The sequence below is a fragment of the Neoarius graeffei genome, chromosome 2 (assembly GCF_027579695.1).
Source record: "Neoarius graeffei isolate fNeoGra1 chromosome 2, fNeoGra1.pri, whole genome shotgun sequence".
NCBI lineage: Eukaryota > Metazoa > Chordata > Actinopteri > Siluriformes > Ariidae > Neoarius > Neoarius graeffei.
Window position 1 is genome coordinate 52,452,566 of NC_083570.1, and position 19,259 is coordinate 52,471,824.

At 40.7% G+C, this 19,259-nt stretch overlaps 1 protein-coding gene across 1 annotated transcript in view; it reads left to right on the plus strand.

Moving 5' to 3' along the window:
* ireb2 (iron-responsive element binding protein 2) overlaps nt 1-19,259 on the plus strand; it is a 105,788-nt gene that overhangs the window by 48,326 nt on the left and 38,203 nt on the right. Inside the window, exons 6-7 of the mRNA XM_060914389.1 lie at nt 4,362-4,431; nt 4,533-4,716. Coding sequence (XP_060770372.1) covers nt 4,362-4,431; nt 4,533-4,716 — 254 coding nt within the window. The remainder of the gene's footprint in view (nt 1-4,361; nt 4,432-4,532; nt 4,717-19,259) is intronic.

Genomic DNA, 19,259 nt, shown 5'->3' on the forward strand with positions numbered 1-19,259 from the left:
GAGCTGTTAGGCTTGCCCTAACAGACTGTATGGCTACAAACTGTCCTGCGCAGACCACTGCTTTGTAAGACAACTTATTTTGCACAATTGTATATTTTTCTAAAGTCCATGTTTTGCTTACAAAAAAATATATATTTTTTTGCTTACAATTTAACTTGTGTCTTAATAAACACACAAAAAGTTCAACTGCTTTGTTTTTATTGACATTCTTCAGATGTTGGACATACACACACACATATATATATATATATATATATATATATATATATATATATATATATATATACACACACACAAATACAGTGACTTGTTTATGTACACAATTCACAGCTATGCAACAGCTGTACAGATGTATTTGGTGATACAGTAAGTGAGCTAAATTTTAACAGTGCAAACAATGCCACAAAAAGAAAAGATTCATGCCGTTGTCATGATTCGTTGTCATGCCGACCGAGGCTGTTGTGTTTCCCGCTTGTGGTCTCGTCTCTCGTCACTTCCGGAAGGGGCAGTGCTGAAGTAAGTAGCTCGAATACGTAGCTCGATAGGGTTTACATGCACTAAGTAGCTCGGCAGAAATCGCATAATCTAGGTCGTGTAGCTCGATTCCGAGAAATCAAGTTCGGTTCAATTTCAGCCGAATTAAGGTGTATACATGGCATTTTGAACTTCGATTTCAGTCGAGCAACGGCAGAAATTCGATTCTCTCTATGTGCATGTAAACGCACTGATTGTTGAGCCTAGAACGGTACTTGGTTTTGACAATGTTCATAGTGGAAAAAGCTGACTCACTGCTGTAAGTCGATCCAAACATAGTCAAGGTGTGCAGTGCTCCTTTGGTTAGACCAGGGAACACACTCTCAGAAACAGTCTGTAACCAGAAAGTAGCAGGGTCAGTTGTCTCAAAATGCTCTCTTATTGCAGCATTTCCTTGCAGATCAATGAGCAGATCAATGTTTCAGCAACGGCGTTTAAGCACTCCTTCACAACTGTCCCATCACTAAGTGTTTTTTTTTTTTTATGTTGCCCCAAAATCTACGCTACTTTTAAGGAACATTCGTTTGCACGTTGCTGGGCTGTAAATGTATGTGTGTTGAGTCGGGTAGCCCTGTCATACTGTGCTTGCAGTTGGGTTATTTTGCGTGCCCTCAGCTCGGACTTCAGGGGAGAACTTGGCTCAAAAGAGCTGTGCTTCGTTTCGTAGTGGCGCTTCAGGTTGCCGCTTTTAATTAATGCCACGTTTTCGGAGCATGAGGCACACTGGTTTTGAACTGCTCGCCGGAAGAATGAACACACATTTCTCCATCCATTCATCTTTAAAACAACGATTTTCCTTGTCTACTTTCCGCCGCCTTTTGGAGCAAGCCATGTTGTCTCGGTCGGTTGTCTCTCTTCCTCTCTGCTTGTTGCTGTGCTGTGGTGCGCTGGGTAAACTAACGATTTTATTGGCTCAACTGAGTGAAGCTGTTGTCGTATTAACTGGAGTAGCAGTGCCTGCTGTCAATAGCCACGACCGTCCAAAATAATGCTCCATGAAAATTACTTAATCTGGTGAATTTACCATTGGTCACGGGTCCGGACAGAACCATCACTGGGTCCGGATCCGGACCGAGGTCTGCCATTTGGTGATGCCTGCTGTACAGCGTGCACCCTTTCCACTTATGATGGTAGTAATACAGTCTATAGACTAATGACTAATTTGGAGAGAGATCATTTTTTATTTATTTTTGTGGTTTTACGATTTATCTTTCCTGCACTTGTGGGCTGTAGAACCACAGACTGCTATTCCTAAGAACTCCTCAGTCTCATGAGCATTAATCAGTTTGCCCTTATAATACTGAGTAACCAACCTTTTGTCGTTTTGAAGACCCAATACCTTCATTCCTTCGCACTCTTAGTTTGCAGAAATGGACATGAAGTCTCTTCATCACTGGCACATTTAAGTAACCGTTTACACTAGAAATTTTCATCTTCATGAAAATCCTGTCCTTTCAAAAAAAAAAAAAAATTCCTACTCGTGCTTGTGTGTGTATTTATACCTTGGAGACTAATGCAAATCTTGCTCGATCCTCTCACTCGACTTCTTTTAATACAATGCAGCACTTTCAATATATCCAGCACGAGGTGACTGATCTGGTATGTCTCAATCTGCAGTGTACCGTATACTCCCTAGTGTGCTGTGAGAGTTCCTGTGTCACTTCCTGTTTTTCCATTGTGGTACTGGGAATGGTGGATTGGTGTGTGTAAAATAACAGGAATACATGCGACTTCACCCTAGGAAGATGTCACGCAGCTCTAATGCAGCGAGGGGGGGGGACTAAAATGGGAAAGAACTGTTGTGAGATTTATTAAGATTGCCTTAACGTGTCAAGTCGGTGATGTTGCTAAAGTATGGAATCTAAGGCAAAATGTACTGAAAACCATATTTTTAAAAAATCACCACCCCAGTTACAGCAGTGTCACTTCTTCAGAAAAATCTTAGTTTGAATTTTAAGAAACGAAAGTTCCGTTTTTTTCTGACGTGACTCCATTACTGACTTTTCCTTCCTCATGAAAGATTTTGCATTCAGAGTGAAACACTTCTTTTTTTTTTTTTTAGGGACAAAAGGTACCCCATACAGTGTGAAATTTTAATTTAATACCATTATCTTGAGTACTGCAACTGTAAAAGTTACCACATTTTGCGGTGAATGTAACCGAAGAACTACCCAGAAATAGATTGAACGAGAAATCCGAGCTCTCTCTTTTTACAGCCTGCTGAAAGCTAAAGAAAAGAGAAGCAAATGGAGGAAGTACAAATGTTCATGAATGTTTATTGAGAAAAGGCCTATTTGTTATTAACTTTTGCATTTTTAATAAAAGGAATGTTTTAGATAACCTTGACAAATGTGGGTGGGTAAATGTATGTTATTTACCAGCTGAAGGTCGGTCCGTATGGTGAAATGCCGTGACCGAGGTCTTGAAAGTACTGAGCGAGGCCCTCTGGGCCGAGGTCAGTATTCAAGGCCGAGCTGGTAAATGATATATTAATTTTTTTCTTTACCAAATTCTAACAGAAAACGAGAGCGCCCGAAAGGGAAAACTGAGCCGAGCCGCCATTTTGAATCCTCATTCACGGCTGTAATGCAAATTGCTTCCTCCTCGGTATACAAGTGCACTTCCATGGCAGGAAAAAAAACTACATTTTGCCGCCTACGTAGTCCCCTATTTATACAAAATTGAGTCGTTCAGGATTCAGCCATGTTTTTGCTCGGCATTAGCAAGTTAGAGGTTTTTATCTTTCTCCTGAAATGTTTTCTTTTATTTTTTCTTCCTCAGGGTAGTAAAACTCGCTTTCGCTGTGAACACTGTCGTTATCACTATCCATGCTGTAAAATTAATGCTATTTTGAATCCTCATTCACGGCTGTAATGCAAATGGCTTCCTCCTCGGTATACAAGTGCACTTCCATGGCAGGAAAAAAAACTACATTTCGCTGCCTATGTAGTCCCCTATTTATACAAATAGGAGTCATTCAGGATTCAGCCATGTTTTTGCTCGGCGTTAGCAAGTTACAGGTTTTAGCTTTCTCCCAAAATGTTTTTTTTTTTTTTTTTAATTTCTTCTTCAGGGTAGTAAAACTCACTTTCGCTGTGAAGACTGTCGTTATCGCTATCCATGCTGTAGAATTAATGCTATTCTCCTGAGAAATGCTGGCAAAAATGTATAAGATTTTTGATAATCTTATAAATAAATCTTATTAAAAAAAAAAAAGATAAACGTTGAGAAAAAATGCTACTATGTTTGTTGTGAACGAGCGAGTCGCCAGAGGTCCGTAACTGGGGTCTGTACCGTAGGATACGGACCTGCTCGCCAGCTAATCAGAGCGCAGGGTTTGATGGAAACTGGACCGCGAAAAAATAATTGTTGGTTATTAAGAAAATGATTTTTAAACAAAAGTCAGATTTAAGTTGATAAAGAATAGGGAAGGGTTTTTTTTGGTAATAAAATTTTCTTCGTTTGTTTGTTTATTTTTCAACAATATTGTGAATCGAATATTGAATTGGATGAATTGTTTGTTACACGCCTATCATTTTGGCTTTTGCAAACATTTAGAGACGACCTTACTAAAAGAGTGATAATTGAGGCCCGATGTTTGTATACCAGAATGCAATCACTCAGGCGTTTTATTTTTGTTAATGTTAAAGTAAGTTGTTTTATATTTACAGGTTAAACCAAGGCTTACAGTGTGGGTGTGGGAGCGTGTACAAATTAAAGTGAAGTATACCAAGCCAGCTTTACTTGGCGAGTGTGGCCCTGTGGTAATGAAATGGTCGATTGATATTTACATGAAGGATAACGGCTTTGTTCCTACATGTCCGCAGGCCAGAGACAGCTCTCAAAAACCAGGAGATGGAGCTCATAAGAAATAAAGAAAGACTTCAGTTCTTCAAGGTGAGTTCAGTTTGTGTTGCTCAAGCTCCCTACTGTACATGGCTGTATTGTGAAATGTAATTAATAGTTTCTTATTTGATAATTTTTTTTTCCCCCTACAGTGGTGTTCGAAAGCATTTAAGAATGTGACCGTGGTTCCTCCAGACATTGGCTCAGTACATCAGGTTAATCTGGAGTACCTGTCTCGCGTGGTACAGGAAAGTGAGGGTTTCGTTTACCCTGATAGTGTAGTCGGCACAGACTCCCACACTACCATGATCAACGGCCTTGGCATACTCGGCTGGGGTGAGTGGATTCTGCCAATTACTACACTTTGGTAATAAGTGTTTAATTTGGAGAAGAGAAACATACAGGTTCAAGTCTTGGTGACTGAGACATTTTAGTGGACACAAGAAAATGTCCACTAAAATGTCCAAGAAAACGAGCCCGCCAAGCTCCCCAGAAACCTCACTGAGGAGGTTAAAATGATGCACTCTGTTCACACCTGATCCAGTCCCAAGTAGAAGCATGTACAGTAGGGTGGTCCCCAAATTTTTTTTTAGGATTTAGTTATGACCACCTTACCTTTTTTTTTTTTTTTTTTTTTTTTTTTTTTAACATTGCCTAAAAGAAGTTATTGTGCGAAATTTGGTTAAGATAGAACAATGTTTAGAGGTGCCACAAAGCCATTAAAGTTTTCACTCAAGACACAATATAAAATAATGTGGCTTATTAACTGTTTCATATTAATACAAGCAATACAGTAATATAACTTCCTGTGTTCAAAGTAACAATAGCTATTACTTGTCTGATTTTCTAAACCCTTCGGTATTCTGGTATCTTGTGGAGATAAAAGAACACACTAAGGACTTCCCTAGCAGAAGGAAGCTTTCTCCCAGACAGTTCCTTGGAAGTGCAGAGATGCGTACTAGTACGGATTGGCCGTATTTTGTACGGAAAAGTTACGTAAATACGATGTTACGGCAAAGTGTTATTCTGTACGGAATTATTATAAAGTCTTAAAAAATTCCAGTGAGTTGTTTTTAAATGTCCAAGCGACTTTTTCAATCCATGCGCGATTCACGGCTAGGCTATTTATTTTTACGACAACCGCACATGCTGTGTGTGACATGCGCAGATTCCGCACGTTTGTTCGCGCTATTTTCAATACGGTAGAATGGCCGTGCATTACACCCAGTCAAAAGGGCAATGGATACGCGCACTGCAAACTGTGTAGAACTGACATTAACATCACTCATGGTGGTCGCGATGACTGCACGCAGCATGTCAACTCCGAAAAAAACATATGGCGTACGCTGAAATGGCGAGTCAGGCGGAAAGTAAATCTGGGGGTATCCGGCAGTTTTTTACGAAATCTGTGGATGAAAAGACACGGAACGTGACCCGTGCTGAAGCGGTGATGGTTGACCTGTGCTTGGAGTTGAACTTGCCAATTAGTGCCATGAAATGTGAGTTAAACTTATTCAGTTTCTTTTTACATGTCTGATTTTTATTCACTGAAATATCAAACACTGGCTGTACTTCTGTAATTCAAAGTCTTTTCAGTGTTGCAAGTGCAAATGTACATGTAGTATGATCAAAAACAGAATTTTATGATTAGTGCTGTTGGGATTGTGGCAAAAAATTGATCATTCCACTGTTTTAAATACAATTATAAATGTCATTTTATTCAATGTCTCTTCTGAAGCATTATGCTGAAGTATTTATATATTGGGACATTAAGATAACAATGTTGGACTCTCTTTGGCATGAAATAAGAAATTTTTTTTTAATTTTATTAGAATCCGTTAACAGGTAGAACATTTTGCCAGGCAATATAATATAATACTTTTGAGGAGTTACATTCAATACCAATGATTGGTAGTCAACCATAATGTCTGCAAACAGGGAACACTATTGTATTTATAAAAATGTGAGAAATTGTATGCTCTAGAAATTTGTTGAGTGGAAATTCAGTTGAGATGGCTGCTCGCGTTTTGTTTATTCAATTCACACAACAATTCTTTTTAATAATTTAATTTAATAAATGCGCATAAATTAATGTGACTGAAAGTCATTCCAAAATACTGAAAAATGTTTTCAAGAATACTGAAATTCAAAATTTGGGGTAGGCATCTCTGGAAATGGGACCAATTAACCAAACATAATTGTCCTTTCTGGTTTTGTGCTTTGCACCACCGGTACAACTTGTATTACTGTTGCTAGCCATCTGAAAAACATTCACAACTTCATCAGCATATTACGATCAGTGCTCATTGTTTAAGAACCCCTTAGTGCATGAAAGTTAACCTTCTATCAGTCTATAAACTCTTCCTGCCTCTTCTTTTTCATAGAAGTGGCGTATTCCCTCTAGAACTGTGACTTTTTGGGGGTTTGAGATCTTCTCTGCAACAGTCTACGCACCAACTAATATTAATGGCTTAACCCAATTTGCAACCTCGTGTGGCACCTCTAAATATCAACCAATTTTTCTGAAATTTTGCTTGTTGCCGCCTTTTAGCCCATGTAAAAAAATGGTAGGGTGGTCGGAATGTGTTGGTAAAAAAAATTTTTTCCCATACATTTCTGGACCACCCTAATGTACAGTAGCACAGGTTTACACCTGGCAGTATGAACGTGCCTCCACTTGCGACCGGATTTCGTACACGATTCCCACTGGAGGAGGGGCGTCACATACGTTTATTACGTCAGTCTTCCGCTACGTTTGTTTTCAGGCAGAAATGTCCCATGAATCCGCTCTCATGTACCTGCACGGGCTGTTTCAAATGTTTCCGTCGCACAGCCTGTGAACGAAACGTATAAATGAACAGAAGACGAGATGAAAGAAGCCGCACTTCCAAAAGTGGGACGAGTTAAAACACTTTCTGACCGATAGAGAAATATATCTGGACACACGTATAAAGATCCTAATTGTGTGTGTGTGAGATCGCGTCTACTATATGGAATTCAAACTTACGAGCTGACAGCAGACGACCTCCAAAAGATCGAGAATGTTTGGAATTGCTTTTTGAGAAAGATGGTGGCTGGGCGATATGCTAGGAAAAATGCTCCCACACGATCCCAGCGAAGAAAAGGCGTGGATCCAACTACACAAGTCGAAGGGGAACTTAATTGGTCCGACAAAATATCTAACGACAAACTATGCACTATTACCAACACTGGCCACATAACAGACTTTTGCCATGGGCAATACATGAAATATATGGCGCATGTGTGTCGCTTGGAAAACGATGCCTTGCAAAAGCAAGTATTATTCGACAAGCGAACACCGAATAAGATCTGGGCAAATGTCGAAAAGAGACTCAGTATGGACCGCACACAAATAAGAAGGACAATGATGGATAAATCTGAATTGCACCGACTGTTGGACAATAGTCTTGGCCTTCAGTCGAGGGATGTTAACCGATGACCATTTGACCGGTGGTTGACCGAATCAACGTCAACCGGTTAATTTTTTTTGGTTGTTGGTTAAAAAAAAAAAATCAATCGTTTTGAAGCTGCCGATTTTGGAGCGGAGAACCTGGAATTCTGTGTTGTAAACGCTTGGGGCATGCCATGCGGTTTAAGGACGACAGCTGACAAATCAGAAACACCCATTCAGTCATGTCCCGCCCTCCCGCCCCAGTTGAAGACAGCTGCCACTCGGCGAAAGAAAAGTGTAGACACAGGCTTTTTAGCTTACAAATGACTATTCTGTTTTTTTTTTTAATGATTATTAGAAGGCACATGGAGTTTAGTCGTGCCTTGGCCAGTGCATTCTGAAAGTATGTTTCGGTCTGTAGCCAACAATGCATGTTATTGCAGATCAGATCTCTCCACACAAACTAAAGGCGCAGATGCCGACTTTTTCACGGCTGAATCGTGCAGATCCAATTTTTTTTTTTTTTAGGGGGGGCGTTGGAGTGTCTGAATAATTTCATCAGAGTAAATTCTGTATTAAAATTACTAAATGTAACGTGCGCAGCTTTCTGATTTACTGTTTTCTTCTCATACTTCCTATGTTTCATGGACTGTAACGGCATTTGCTTATTTAGTAATTTTAATACAGAATTTACTCTGATGAAATTATTCAGACACTCCAACGCCCCCCCTAAAAAAAAAAAAATCGGATCTGCACGATTCAGCCGTGAAAAAGGCGGCATCCGCCAAAAGGCGCGCCGTTTGCATCCCTGTTAAACTCGTAGGTTAACTGACTTTAACCGGATAATGAGGCTCGGTGGTCGGTCAAGATTTTTTTTTTAGTTTTCGCCATCCCTACTTCAGTCGCGCCCGAGGGTCAAGAGTAGGCCATAGGGGAAATGATGATGATGATAATCGGGTCGTTCCATGTCAACTCAACCAGAGCCTCCCACCTCAACTTGTTGATTTTGCTTGAACTTTGCACACTGCAAGTAGCATGCCTTGGCAGTACTAAGGCCAAGTATTTAAGCTTAATTATTGCTAACGGGTGAGATTCAGCCTTGTTTTTGAAGTAGGAGTCATTTCCTTTTTGAACGCTTCAATTCTGGAGCAACTTTGTGCATCGAGAAAAAGTACTTGCAGAAGTGTTGGGTCAATGACGTGGATTTCATTATCAGAAAAGCTGGTCCTCTCCTGATTTTAACCATCATTGTCTACTAGGGCTGTCAAACGATTAAAAAATGTAATCGCGATTAATCTCAGAATTTCATATAGTTAATCACGATTAATCGCATTTTTAAAAATCTATGTAAATGAATAAGGCTTTTAAAGTGAAGTGTTACAATTAAAATGGTGAACACATTTTATGCTAAAAGTACTTGTTAGAAACTGCTGGGACAAGAGAAAATGGTAAGGGAGTTTATTCACTCACATACTAGGCAGTACTGAACATACAAAACACAAAATTGGATTTTGTGATGGATTAGGGAGCTGTAGTCTCAAATATAAAACATGGAGTCACATACTACTGTGTCTCAGTTCAGACGTGTGACAAAAGAAAATAAAAATGAAATAAAACTTCAGTTGTGCTGGAGTTGTTTTCAGTCACAGCCTATAGGACCTCACAGTACTGTGCAAACAAAAATAAATCGCAGTTGGACTTCAATAAAGGCAGATTCTACCATAACAGAGGCCAGTTAAGTCCCATCTCCTTAAATTGCTGAATTGATTATTTTGATCATTCTATTAAGTTTTTCTAGTAGCATTTGGGGTCTTGGACATTCACAGTAAATTTTAGGACAGTAGTCCTGGTAACTAATTAATAAAAGCCTGACATGACAGACATGCTAAATGACAATAGAAACACATCGGTTTCTATCATCAAAACCTGACAGACAAACTAACGTCTACCGTCATATTCTGACAGACACTCTAGATGACAATAGCAACAAAACTGTTTCTTACAATATTAGTCTGAGAAATCTAGTAATAATATTAAATACCTCATCACTAGAACCAAATAATAAAATAAAATATTGAAATAAAAAAAAGAATTTATTTTCAAAATTGAAATATCAACAATAATTGTCAGAACAGTGACGATAGACACGACTGTGTCACTTTCGCGGGGAAATAACACGTTGAAATGGCCCGTCGGCTGAAAGGGTCGCAAGTGGCTCTGATTTATCTCAACTTACGATGGTTTTCCTCCAGAAAAATGTAAATATGAATGCACAAATATATTCTCAATGTTTCTATCGTCAAAAATTTCTATCGTCAGGATAGCTGACTGAAAATCTTACCTTGATTTATTTGATGAAATCTAGCTGTCAGAACTCGAAGTAAATGTCTGCTGTCACAAAACTCATGCGCAGTAGAATTTCCTCTTTGCGTCAGTCAACATGTGCGTGGTGAGGGCTTGAATTTTGCTATCGTCAGGTGCGTTTGACTGACGATAGCATTTTTAAAAAATGACTGTGGGCTTCTCGTCGTGAACGAAATAGTTTTTTCGCTGTTAATCTATTTCAACTCTATCTGTTGACACCCAAAAATGATAAAGCCTGCTTCCACACGATAACTACCAAAGATCCATAATGGCCGAGTCTATCGTCAGGTCATCTGACAGAAATTCACTGACGACAGCAACAGGGATAATGAAAGGGATTTTTAAAATGGGAGTTATGTCTGTCAGATATGTCAAAGAAATAGAACTTTATTCTTTAAAAATCTTTTATTGATATACTCAGTGTATTTTTAAATGACGTGCTGTTTTAGAAGACCAAATACCATATTTTCAATCTTGAAAATATTTTCTCACTGAAAAAAGGACAAGAAAAATTTCTTATTTTGTGGGCAAGTGGTTAATGGATCCAGTTACAGTAGAATCTGCCTAAAGACATTTAGTGTCCTATCACAGTGCTACAGCATACTGAAATCTCACTTTGCAAAAGTATTTTAGAACTGCAAAGTGCATACCAAAACCAACTCAATCACACTCTACTTTTGAAATGGAACTTCCCGTTTAACAGACCTTTCTCCATCACTCACACTGACTCTTATTGAAGCAGCGCACGACAAGCCTCAACAGGAACTACGGGTGACTCGCAGGGCCAAATTAGAATTTGCGTTAACGGCACTATTTTTATAAAATTGCGATAAATTGAGATCGCGTTAATGCGTTATCGCGTTAACTTCGACAGCCCTATTGTCTACATATTTTGTCCAGTTTAGCCCTCGGGCGGTATAGAAAAAGCAAAAATCACCTAAACGAAAGTTCACAGGTGTATTTTTACGATTTTGATTCCTTCATTAGTCTTAGGCCATGTACACACGTAGCCGGGTATTTTTAAAACCGAACATTTTCCCCCCCTCCGTTTATAAAAATGTTTTATCCACACCACCTCGTCTTCGAAAAAAATCCCTTCCACACATAACCGAACATCTGCGTTTTCAATCACACTCATAAGCATTCCAAACCTGTAGATGGCATTATTTCCCCAAATCCTACCCCCTAATCACATCAGAATAGCCCTCTGTTGGCGTCACTTCCGCCTAAACATAAAACATGCCGCCAAGCTCGTTCATCTGGACAGACTCGGAGACAGAATTGCTTCTAAACACAATTTTGGAGTATAAACTTCAAAAGACGCAAGAAAACGTTGATTGGGAATCTTATCAGTAGTTGGGCTTCTAAAATTAAACATGTCAATAGCACCTGCACAATAATTAACGCTTTCAAGGCACTACTCCGATCCATTACTCTTTGTCCATGCTTAATCTGGCTTCTGCAGTAAACAAAGGTCGCACGTTTGACATCAGGGCAGATTTGTTGTCATTTTTTTGGCGCAGATTGTGACGTTCTAAAACACAAACCTCCGGTTATCTCTGTCTACACGAAAAGGCATACATGGAGTTTTCAAAAAATCTTCACTTTGCCCGGAGTTTTTTTAAATATTCGTTTTTGATGTGTTTTCATGTGGATGACAGGCCAAAACGTAGAAAAATATCTTCGATTTAGCAGATACCCGGCTACGTGTGGACGGGGTCTTAGCTTAGTGATGATAGAGGCCTAAAAATTTTTAATGTACACTGTCCGTAAACAACTTGAGCATATTAAACAAGCTCAAGGCCCCATTGGCTATATTCACTGACTTCTTAACCCCTGAAGTTGGACCTAGAATGAAAAATGCTATTTTTGTCATAATTGGATATATACTTTTCTCAAAAGGGACATGTTATAGCAATTTCACTTTTTTTTGTGCTTGAAAATATGTGCCTTGGTAATAATATGTGGAAAAAATGGAAGATGTAATACTCTCCCGATTGAAGTTACAACAAGACAGTTGGACCCAGGGTCTGAGGTTAACCAACTGCTAGAAGTCCTCTGAAAAAGGGAATACTATTGTTTTGTTTAACACAAAAATGTTTATTAACTAACAGTTTAGCCATCCTTCAAGTCAGACATATCTAGCTATCAAAGATAAATTCAGTACAATAATAATAATATGTTCAATTTATATAGCGCCTTTCTCAAAACCCAAGGTCGCTTTACAATAATAGGCAGGGGGAAAAAAAAAAAAGTCGACTAAATAGAGGTCAGGATGTCATTCCAGTGGTGTAGCAGCCAGAGTCCCACCAAAAGGCGCACGGAAACAAGTCCCACGCCGTGATGCTGCCAGCAACATCACTCGAACACCACGCCACGGATCCACAAAGCGAGCACAGAAGCACCGCCACGCAGAGCGCTGGTGTGTCCCAAACCGCCTGCACAGCCGCCGCGACGCCACCGAGCAACACCGCTCGGAACATCACGCCAAGCATTAAAGCACAGAGCGCCGGACAACCACGATGTTAAAATGAGCAACGAGCTCACTGCAGTCCATAGCTAGGAGCACAGGCTTCACCACAGCCCAAAACTGGGTCCGGAGCTACACCACAACCGGTGGACAAAACACTCAAACACAAAAAAAAGAGAAAAATTAGAATTAAAAAAAAGGAGAGAAAATAAAATAAAAAAGCTCCGGTGAGAAGCGGCAGCCAGAATGCGCACGACGTTCTCTCAACCGGAAAGGGAAAAACGTGTGCTATGAAACTCAGCATGCGGTTCAATGTCCACTAAGTACAAGCCAGATCATTGATCAACATGTATTAATTATCACAGCAAAATATGATAATTTCCAAAAAACTCTCGGTAATGTTCAAAACAAGTCACATCATATATTTTTAATGCCGATCTATACGCTGGTAGTGTTTCTAACAGTTCATCCATGCACACTTGCGAACAACTTAAAACTGTCTCTGATTTTGTCAGTGTCCATCTGTTGGAACTTGTACTGTCTGCCTGTAGTTGTACTGGGAATTGGCAGCGAGCACAGCACATGGCCCACAGGAACCCAGCACTCGTCCTTCTGCCCGGGCCATTTGTACATGCAAGGATTCGGTGTTTGCCTCATGAAAGTGGTAGATCATCCTCGTCTTCGTCTACCTCTAGATTAGATTAGGGATGTTAACCGATGACCGTTTGACCGGTGGTTGACCGAATCAACGTCAACCGGTTAATTTTTTTTTGGTTGTCGGTTAAAAAAAAAATCAGTCGTTTTGAAGCTGCCGATTTTGGAGCGGAGAACCTGGAATTCTGTGTTGTAAACGCTTGGGGCATGCCATGCGGTGTAAGGACGACAGCTGACCAATCAGAAACACCCATTCAGTCATGTCCCGCCCTCCCACCCCAGTTGAAGACAGCTGCTACTCGGCGAAAGAAAAGTGTAGACACAGGCTTTTTAGCTTACAAATTACTATTGTTTTTTTTGAATGATTATTAGAAGGCACATGGAGTTTAGTCCTGCCTTGGCCAGTGCATTCTGAAAGTATGTTTCGATCTGTAGCCAACAATGCATGTTATTGCAGATCAGATCTCTCCACACAAACTAAAGGCGCAGATGCCGACTTTTGGAGGGAAGGGGAGAGAATGAAATGACAGCAGTGTCTGAGGGGGAGTGACAAACGCAGCTTTTATGTCTGTGAGCCAAGTCGGTGACGGCTTCAGAGCAACTTCAATACCATGCAGTAATGGCGTGTTGATATTGGTAACGGCGTTATAACGATTGTAGCTAATTAATTAGATTACCCGGCGTTATAACAGCCTTTATTTTAACGCCGTTATTCCCATCACTGAATGTTATGTACTACTTCTAGCACTTGACTTTATTTTCAACGCCATCATGGCCAACTGAAACTGTCTCTAAGCTGGAGCCATTTGTCCTCCGCTCCAATACAAACCCCTCGACATCAGTGCCGCGTTTGACTAAATGTTTCGCGCTGTAGAAAAGGTAATGTGAGTGGAGGGCAGCGACTGGGACTGAATGTGTGGATGCTCGCGGTTATATATCTGTGAAGATACTCAGTCATCCAGGTACATAGTAATTTGTGGTTGGTTGAAGAGAGCAACTGGACTTGCTTGAAAAGTCTTGAAGACGTTTCGCCTCTCATCCGAAAGGCATCCTCAGTTCTGTCTGACTAATGGGGAGTATCCGGTATTTATCCTCTCATGGATCATCATAGAATCCGAATCAGAATGCTGATGGCTGCATTGTAGGTTCTTTTTCAAGAATCTTGAAATTTTCAAGCAAGTCCAGTTGCTCTCTTCTACCAACCACAGATTACTATGTACCTGGATGACTGAGTTTCTTCACAGATATGTTTCTACGCACTTTGGGATGAGTTCCCTTCGACTGGTGTGGGAGTATGAGAGGACTTCCAGAAAACTGGCAGACATCTTAGCCAGAGAGGATCGTTCATTTTTGTCAACCTGGAACGACCATCACTGAACAGAGGTGGGTGTCATCGGCCACCTACAATGCAGCCATCAGCATTCTGATTCGGATTCTATGATGATCCACGAGAGGATACAGTGGTGCTTAAAAGTTTGTGAACCCTTTAGAATTTTCTATATTTCTGCGTAAATATGATCTAAAACATCATCAGATTTTCACACACATCCTAAAAGTAGATAAAGAGAACCCAGTTTAACAAATGAGACAAAAATATTTTACTCGGTCATTTATTTATTGAGGAAAATGATCCAATATTACATATCTGTGAGTGGCAAAAGTATGTGAACCTTTGCTTTCAGTATCTGGTGTGACCCCCTTGTGCAGCAATAACTGCAACTAAACATTTCCAGTAACTGTTGATCAGTCCTGCACACCGGCTTGGAGGAATTTTAGCCCGTTCCTCCATACAGAACAGCTTCAACTCTGGGATGTTGGTGGGTTTCCTCACATGAACTGCTCGCTTCAGGTCCTTCCACAACATTTCGATTGGATGAAGGTCAGGACTTTGACTTGGCCATTCCAAAACATTCACTTTCTTCTTCTTTAACCATTCTTTGGTAGAACAACTTGTGTGTTTAGGGTTGTTGTCTTGCTGCATGACCCACCATCTCTTGAGATTCAGTTCATGGACAGATGTCCTGACATTTTCCTTTAGAATTCGCTGGTATAATTCAGAATTCGTTGTTCCATCAATGATGGCAAACCGTCCTGGCCCAGATGCAGCAAAACAGGTCCAAACCATGATACTACCACCACCATGTTTCACAGATGGGATAAGGTTGTTATGCTAGAATGCAGTAATTTCCTTTCTCCAAACATAATGTTTCTCATTTAAACCAAACAGTTCCATTTTGGTCTCATCCATCCACAAAACATTTTTCCAATAGCCTTCTGGCTTGTCCACGTGATCTTTAGCAAACTGCAGACGAGCAGCAATGTTCTTTTTGGAGAGCAGTGGCTTTCTCATTGCAACCCTGCCATGCACACCATTTGTTGTTCAGTGTTCTCCTGATGGTGGACTCATGAATATTAACATTAGCCAATGTGAGAGAGGCCATCAGTGCTTAGAAGTTACCCTGGGGTCCTTTGTGACCTCGCCGACTATTACACACCTTGCTGTTGGAGTGATCTTTGTTGGTCGATCACTCCTGGGGAGGGCAACAATGGTCTTGAATTTCCTCCATTTGTACACAATCTGTCTGACTGTGGATTGGTGGAGTCCAAACACTTTAGAGATGGTTTTTCTAACCTTTTCCAGCCTGATGAGCATCAACAACGCTTTTTCTGAGGTCCTCAGAAATCTCCTTTGTTTGTGCCATGATACACTTGTACAAACATGTGTTGTGAAGATCAGACTTTGATAGATCCCTGTCCTTTAAATAAAACAGGGTGCCCACTCACACCTGATTGTCATCCCATTGATTGAAAACACCTGACTCTAATTTCACCTTCAAATTAACTGCTAATCCTAGAGGTTCACATACTTTTGCCACTCACATATGTAATACTGATCATTTTTCCTCAATAAATAAATGACCAAGTATAATATTGTTTTGTCTCATTTGTTTAACTGTGTTCTCTTTATCTACTTTTAGGACTTGTGTGAAAATCTGATGATGTTTTAGGTCATATTTATTAGGGATGTCCCGATCCGATCACGTGATCGGAAATCGGGCCCGATCACATGGTTTCAGACTCGATCGGAATCGGGCATTGCCTCCCGATCAGGGATCGGATATATATCTATATAATGTATTCTCATTTTTAACACATCAATAGCTATGCGTTGGCACAGAGTGAGACCAGACCTCTTGTCTCAACACAGCAACATCAACGCGTGCGGCATGACATCACTTTGTAGCGGAGACGCTATTGGTTATTGGCTGCCTGTTGCCGGCAAAGTTGAACACGGAAGCAGTTCGAAGCGGAAAGCAAAGCATGAGATCATTTTTTTTTTTCGTTGGATGACAAAAGAAACGGGCTCAAACCTGAAAGGGTAGAAATGCTTGTTTTCAACAAGAAAAACGTTCATTTCCTTAATTGAAATTACTGTACACCACTGTGAGATGCGTTCTTAAAAGCAAATTACCGGCACTGTGGCACTTTATTTTTTTTATTTGTTTACATTCCTGCCAGGTATTTTAAGGTTATTTTTTTAATTTGTTATTTATTGTTCAAACTGCCTCACGTAAGTGCTCTGTTTGCTAACGGAGTTGTTGGATGTTAAAATAAGGTGTTAAATAAAAAATGAGGAACATCCTGGATCCATTTCTTTCCTCGTCTTTATTATTTTTTATGGATTATAAGAAGTATCGGATCGGGACTCGGTATCGGCAGATACTCAAAATCAAATGATCGGTATCGGATCGGAGGGCAAAAAAACCTGATCGGGACATCCCTAATATTTATGCAGAAATGTAGAAAATTCTAAAGGGTTCACAAACTTTCAAGCACCACTGTAAATACTGGATACTCCCTATTAGTCAGACAGAACTGAGGATGCCTTTCGGATGAGTCTTCAAGACTTTTCAAGCAAGTCCAGTTGCTGTCTTCAACCAACCACAGATGCTCGCGGTTAGATTTAGAATAGATTCTAATAATTCCAATTCTAGAATTTTAAACTCATAGGTTAACCGACTTTAACCGGCTAATGAGGCTCGGTGGTCGGTCAAGATTTTTTTTAGTTTTCGCCATCCCTAGATTAGATTAGATAAAACTTTATTCTCTAGCACATTTCCTACATACCAGACCTGATCATAGACGGCTGCCACATATGCACCAGGCTTGTATTCTTGGATATCATGATGTGCAGTAGAATGTGCTGGAGTCCCACTTGTCATGGAAATATCTGCAGAGATCCTGTACATTCTCAGGTTAGGCCCATCAGGTATGAAGCTGTGATGGCTTCTAATGCTAGGCACCTTCTTTGCTTCTTTGTACCGTTCTTCTTGGGCCTGTGATGCTTCTGCCACATCTTCCTTGGAGACGTACAAGAACTTGATACCTTGGATTTCCCTGACAGCCCATTCATAGAGCGCAATAGGCAACAGGACATGGTTACTTGTAGCTTGGAGGCGTGCCCGCGCAGCAAGCCTTTTTACGGTACGCATGGCGATTTTTGCCGTGACTACATGCTTTATTTCAACCTAGAAGCCACTATAAAGACCTTATTGTTTGAAGATTTAAAACCCTCCTGTGACCTTGAAAATAAGGTCATATGGGTCAAAAGGTCTTGTCAAAGTCTATTAAGTTGGCATAAGTTGGTTTCCGTTTCCAGTTGAGAGTATGTAGTGCGCGTTCTGGCTGCCGCTTCTCACCAGAGCTTTTGATTTTCTCTCATGTTTTTTTTTGTGTAGTTTGATGCTTGTTTGAGTGTTTGGCCCTGTCCACACGGCAACGGATTCAGGTGAATCTGATAAAATTGTTTATCGTTTCGGCCTGGCGTCCACACGGCACCGGCGTTTTGGGTGCCCCAAAACGAAATCTTTTGAGAACGGGTCCCAGAGTGGAAAAATCTGGCAACGGCGCTGTTGCGAAGTCGTCTGGATGAGTAGAACGGATTTGTTTACGATGACGTCACAACCACATGACTGTCAGTGCTTCACGCCGGGTAGAAGTGTAACGAACTCGATGCGAGTTGTCAACAAATCCTATAACTTGGTTCATGAAACGCGCTTACAAAATATTTTCACTGTGAATATTTATTGTGTAATGGTGCAAAGTGAGAGAGAGAGAGAGAGAGTGAGAGAGAGAGAGAGAGAATAGCCCTTAGGGCAGAGTCTTTAGTCCAAACACTGCAGAAGCAGTACCAAACCGCGCACCGCCCGTGCGCTTTCCAAAAACAATCCCGCCAGCAAAAATAGGGAAAAAAAAAAAGGAGCGATCTCACCTCTTCAGATGTTGGTTTAAGTCCGACAATACATTCCTCAAAAAGGGCGTAGAAGAACAAAGTAATCCATCAACGTGTAGCATTCAATTTATTCCGGACCATTAAAGAATTCTGGAGGATATCAGAATGTTGGCGTACCGGCTTCCATCTACCCCCGTTCATTCCTCTCCCTCTCTCTCCATCTACCCCCGTTCATTCCTCTTTCCGCGTCTTTCGTTTTACGCTACTGATTAATAATCAAAACTTTATGTGGCTGATGCTACAGAAGAAGGGGTTTATGCGCATGCGTCTACTTCTATTGTTCTGGTGTCTCCGATGGGACCGTCTTACAGCGCACGTAGAGGTGTGGCATGTGTATTGCATCGTTTTCAGCAAGCGTTGCGTTGCCATATGTGCCTGAAATTTTACTGATCCGTTGCCCATGTGGACGCGATATTTAAAAAAAAAAAAAATCTCGTTATCGTGTGGATGTAGCCTTTGAGTCTGCCGGTTGTGGTGTAGCTCCGGACCCAGTTTTGGGCGTTGGTTCCCTCCAGGCCTTGGTTCGCTGTGGGTGATGGCTGTGCTCCTAGCTATGGACTGTAGTGAGCTCGTTGCTCATTTTAACATCATGGTTGTCCGGCGCTCTGTGCTTTAATGCTTGGCGTGATGTTCCGAGCGATGCTGCTCGGTGGTGTCGTGGCAGCTGTGCAGGTGGTTTGGGACAC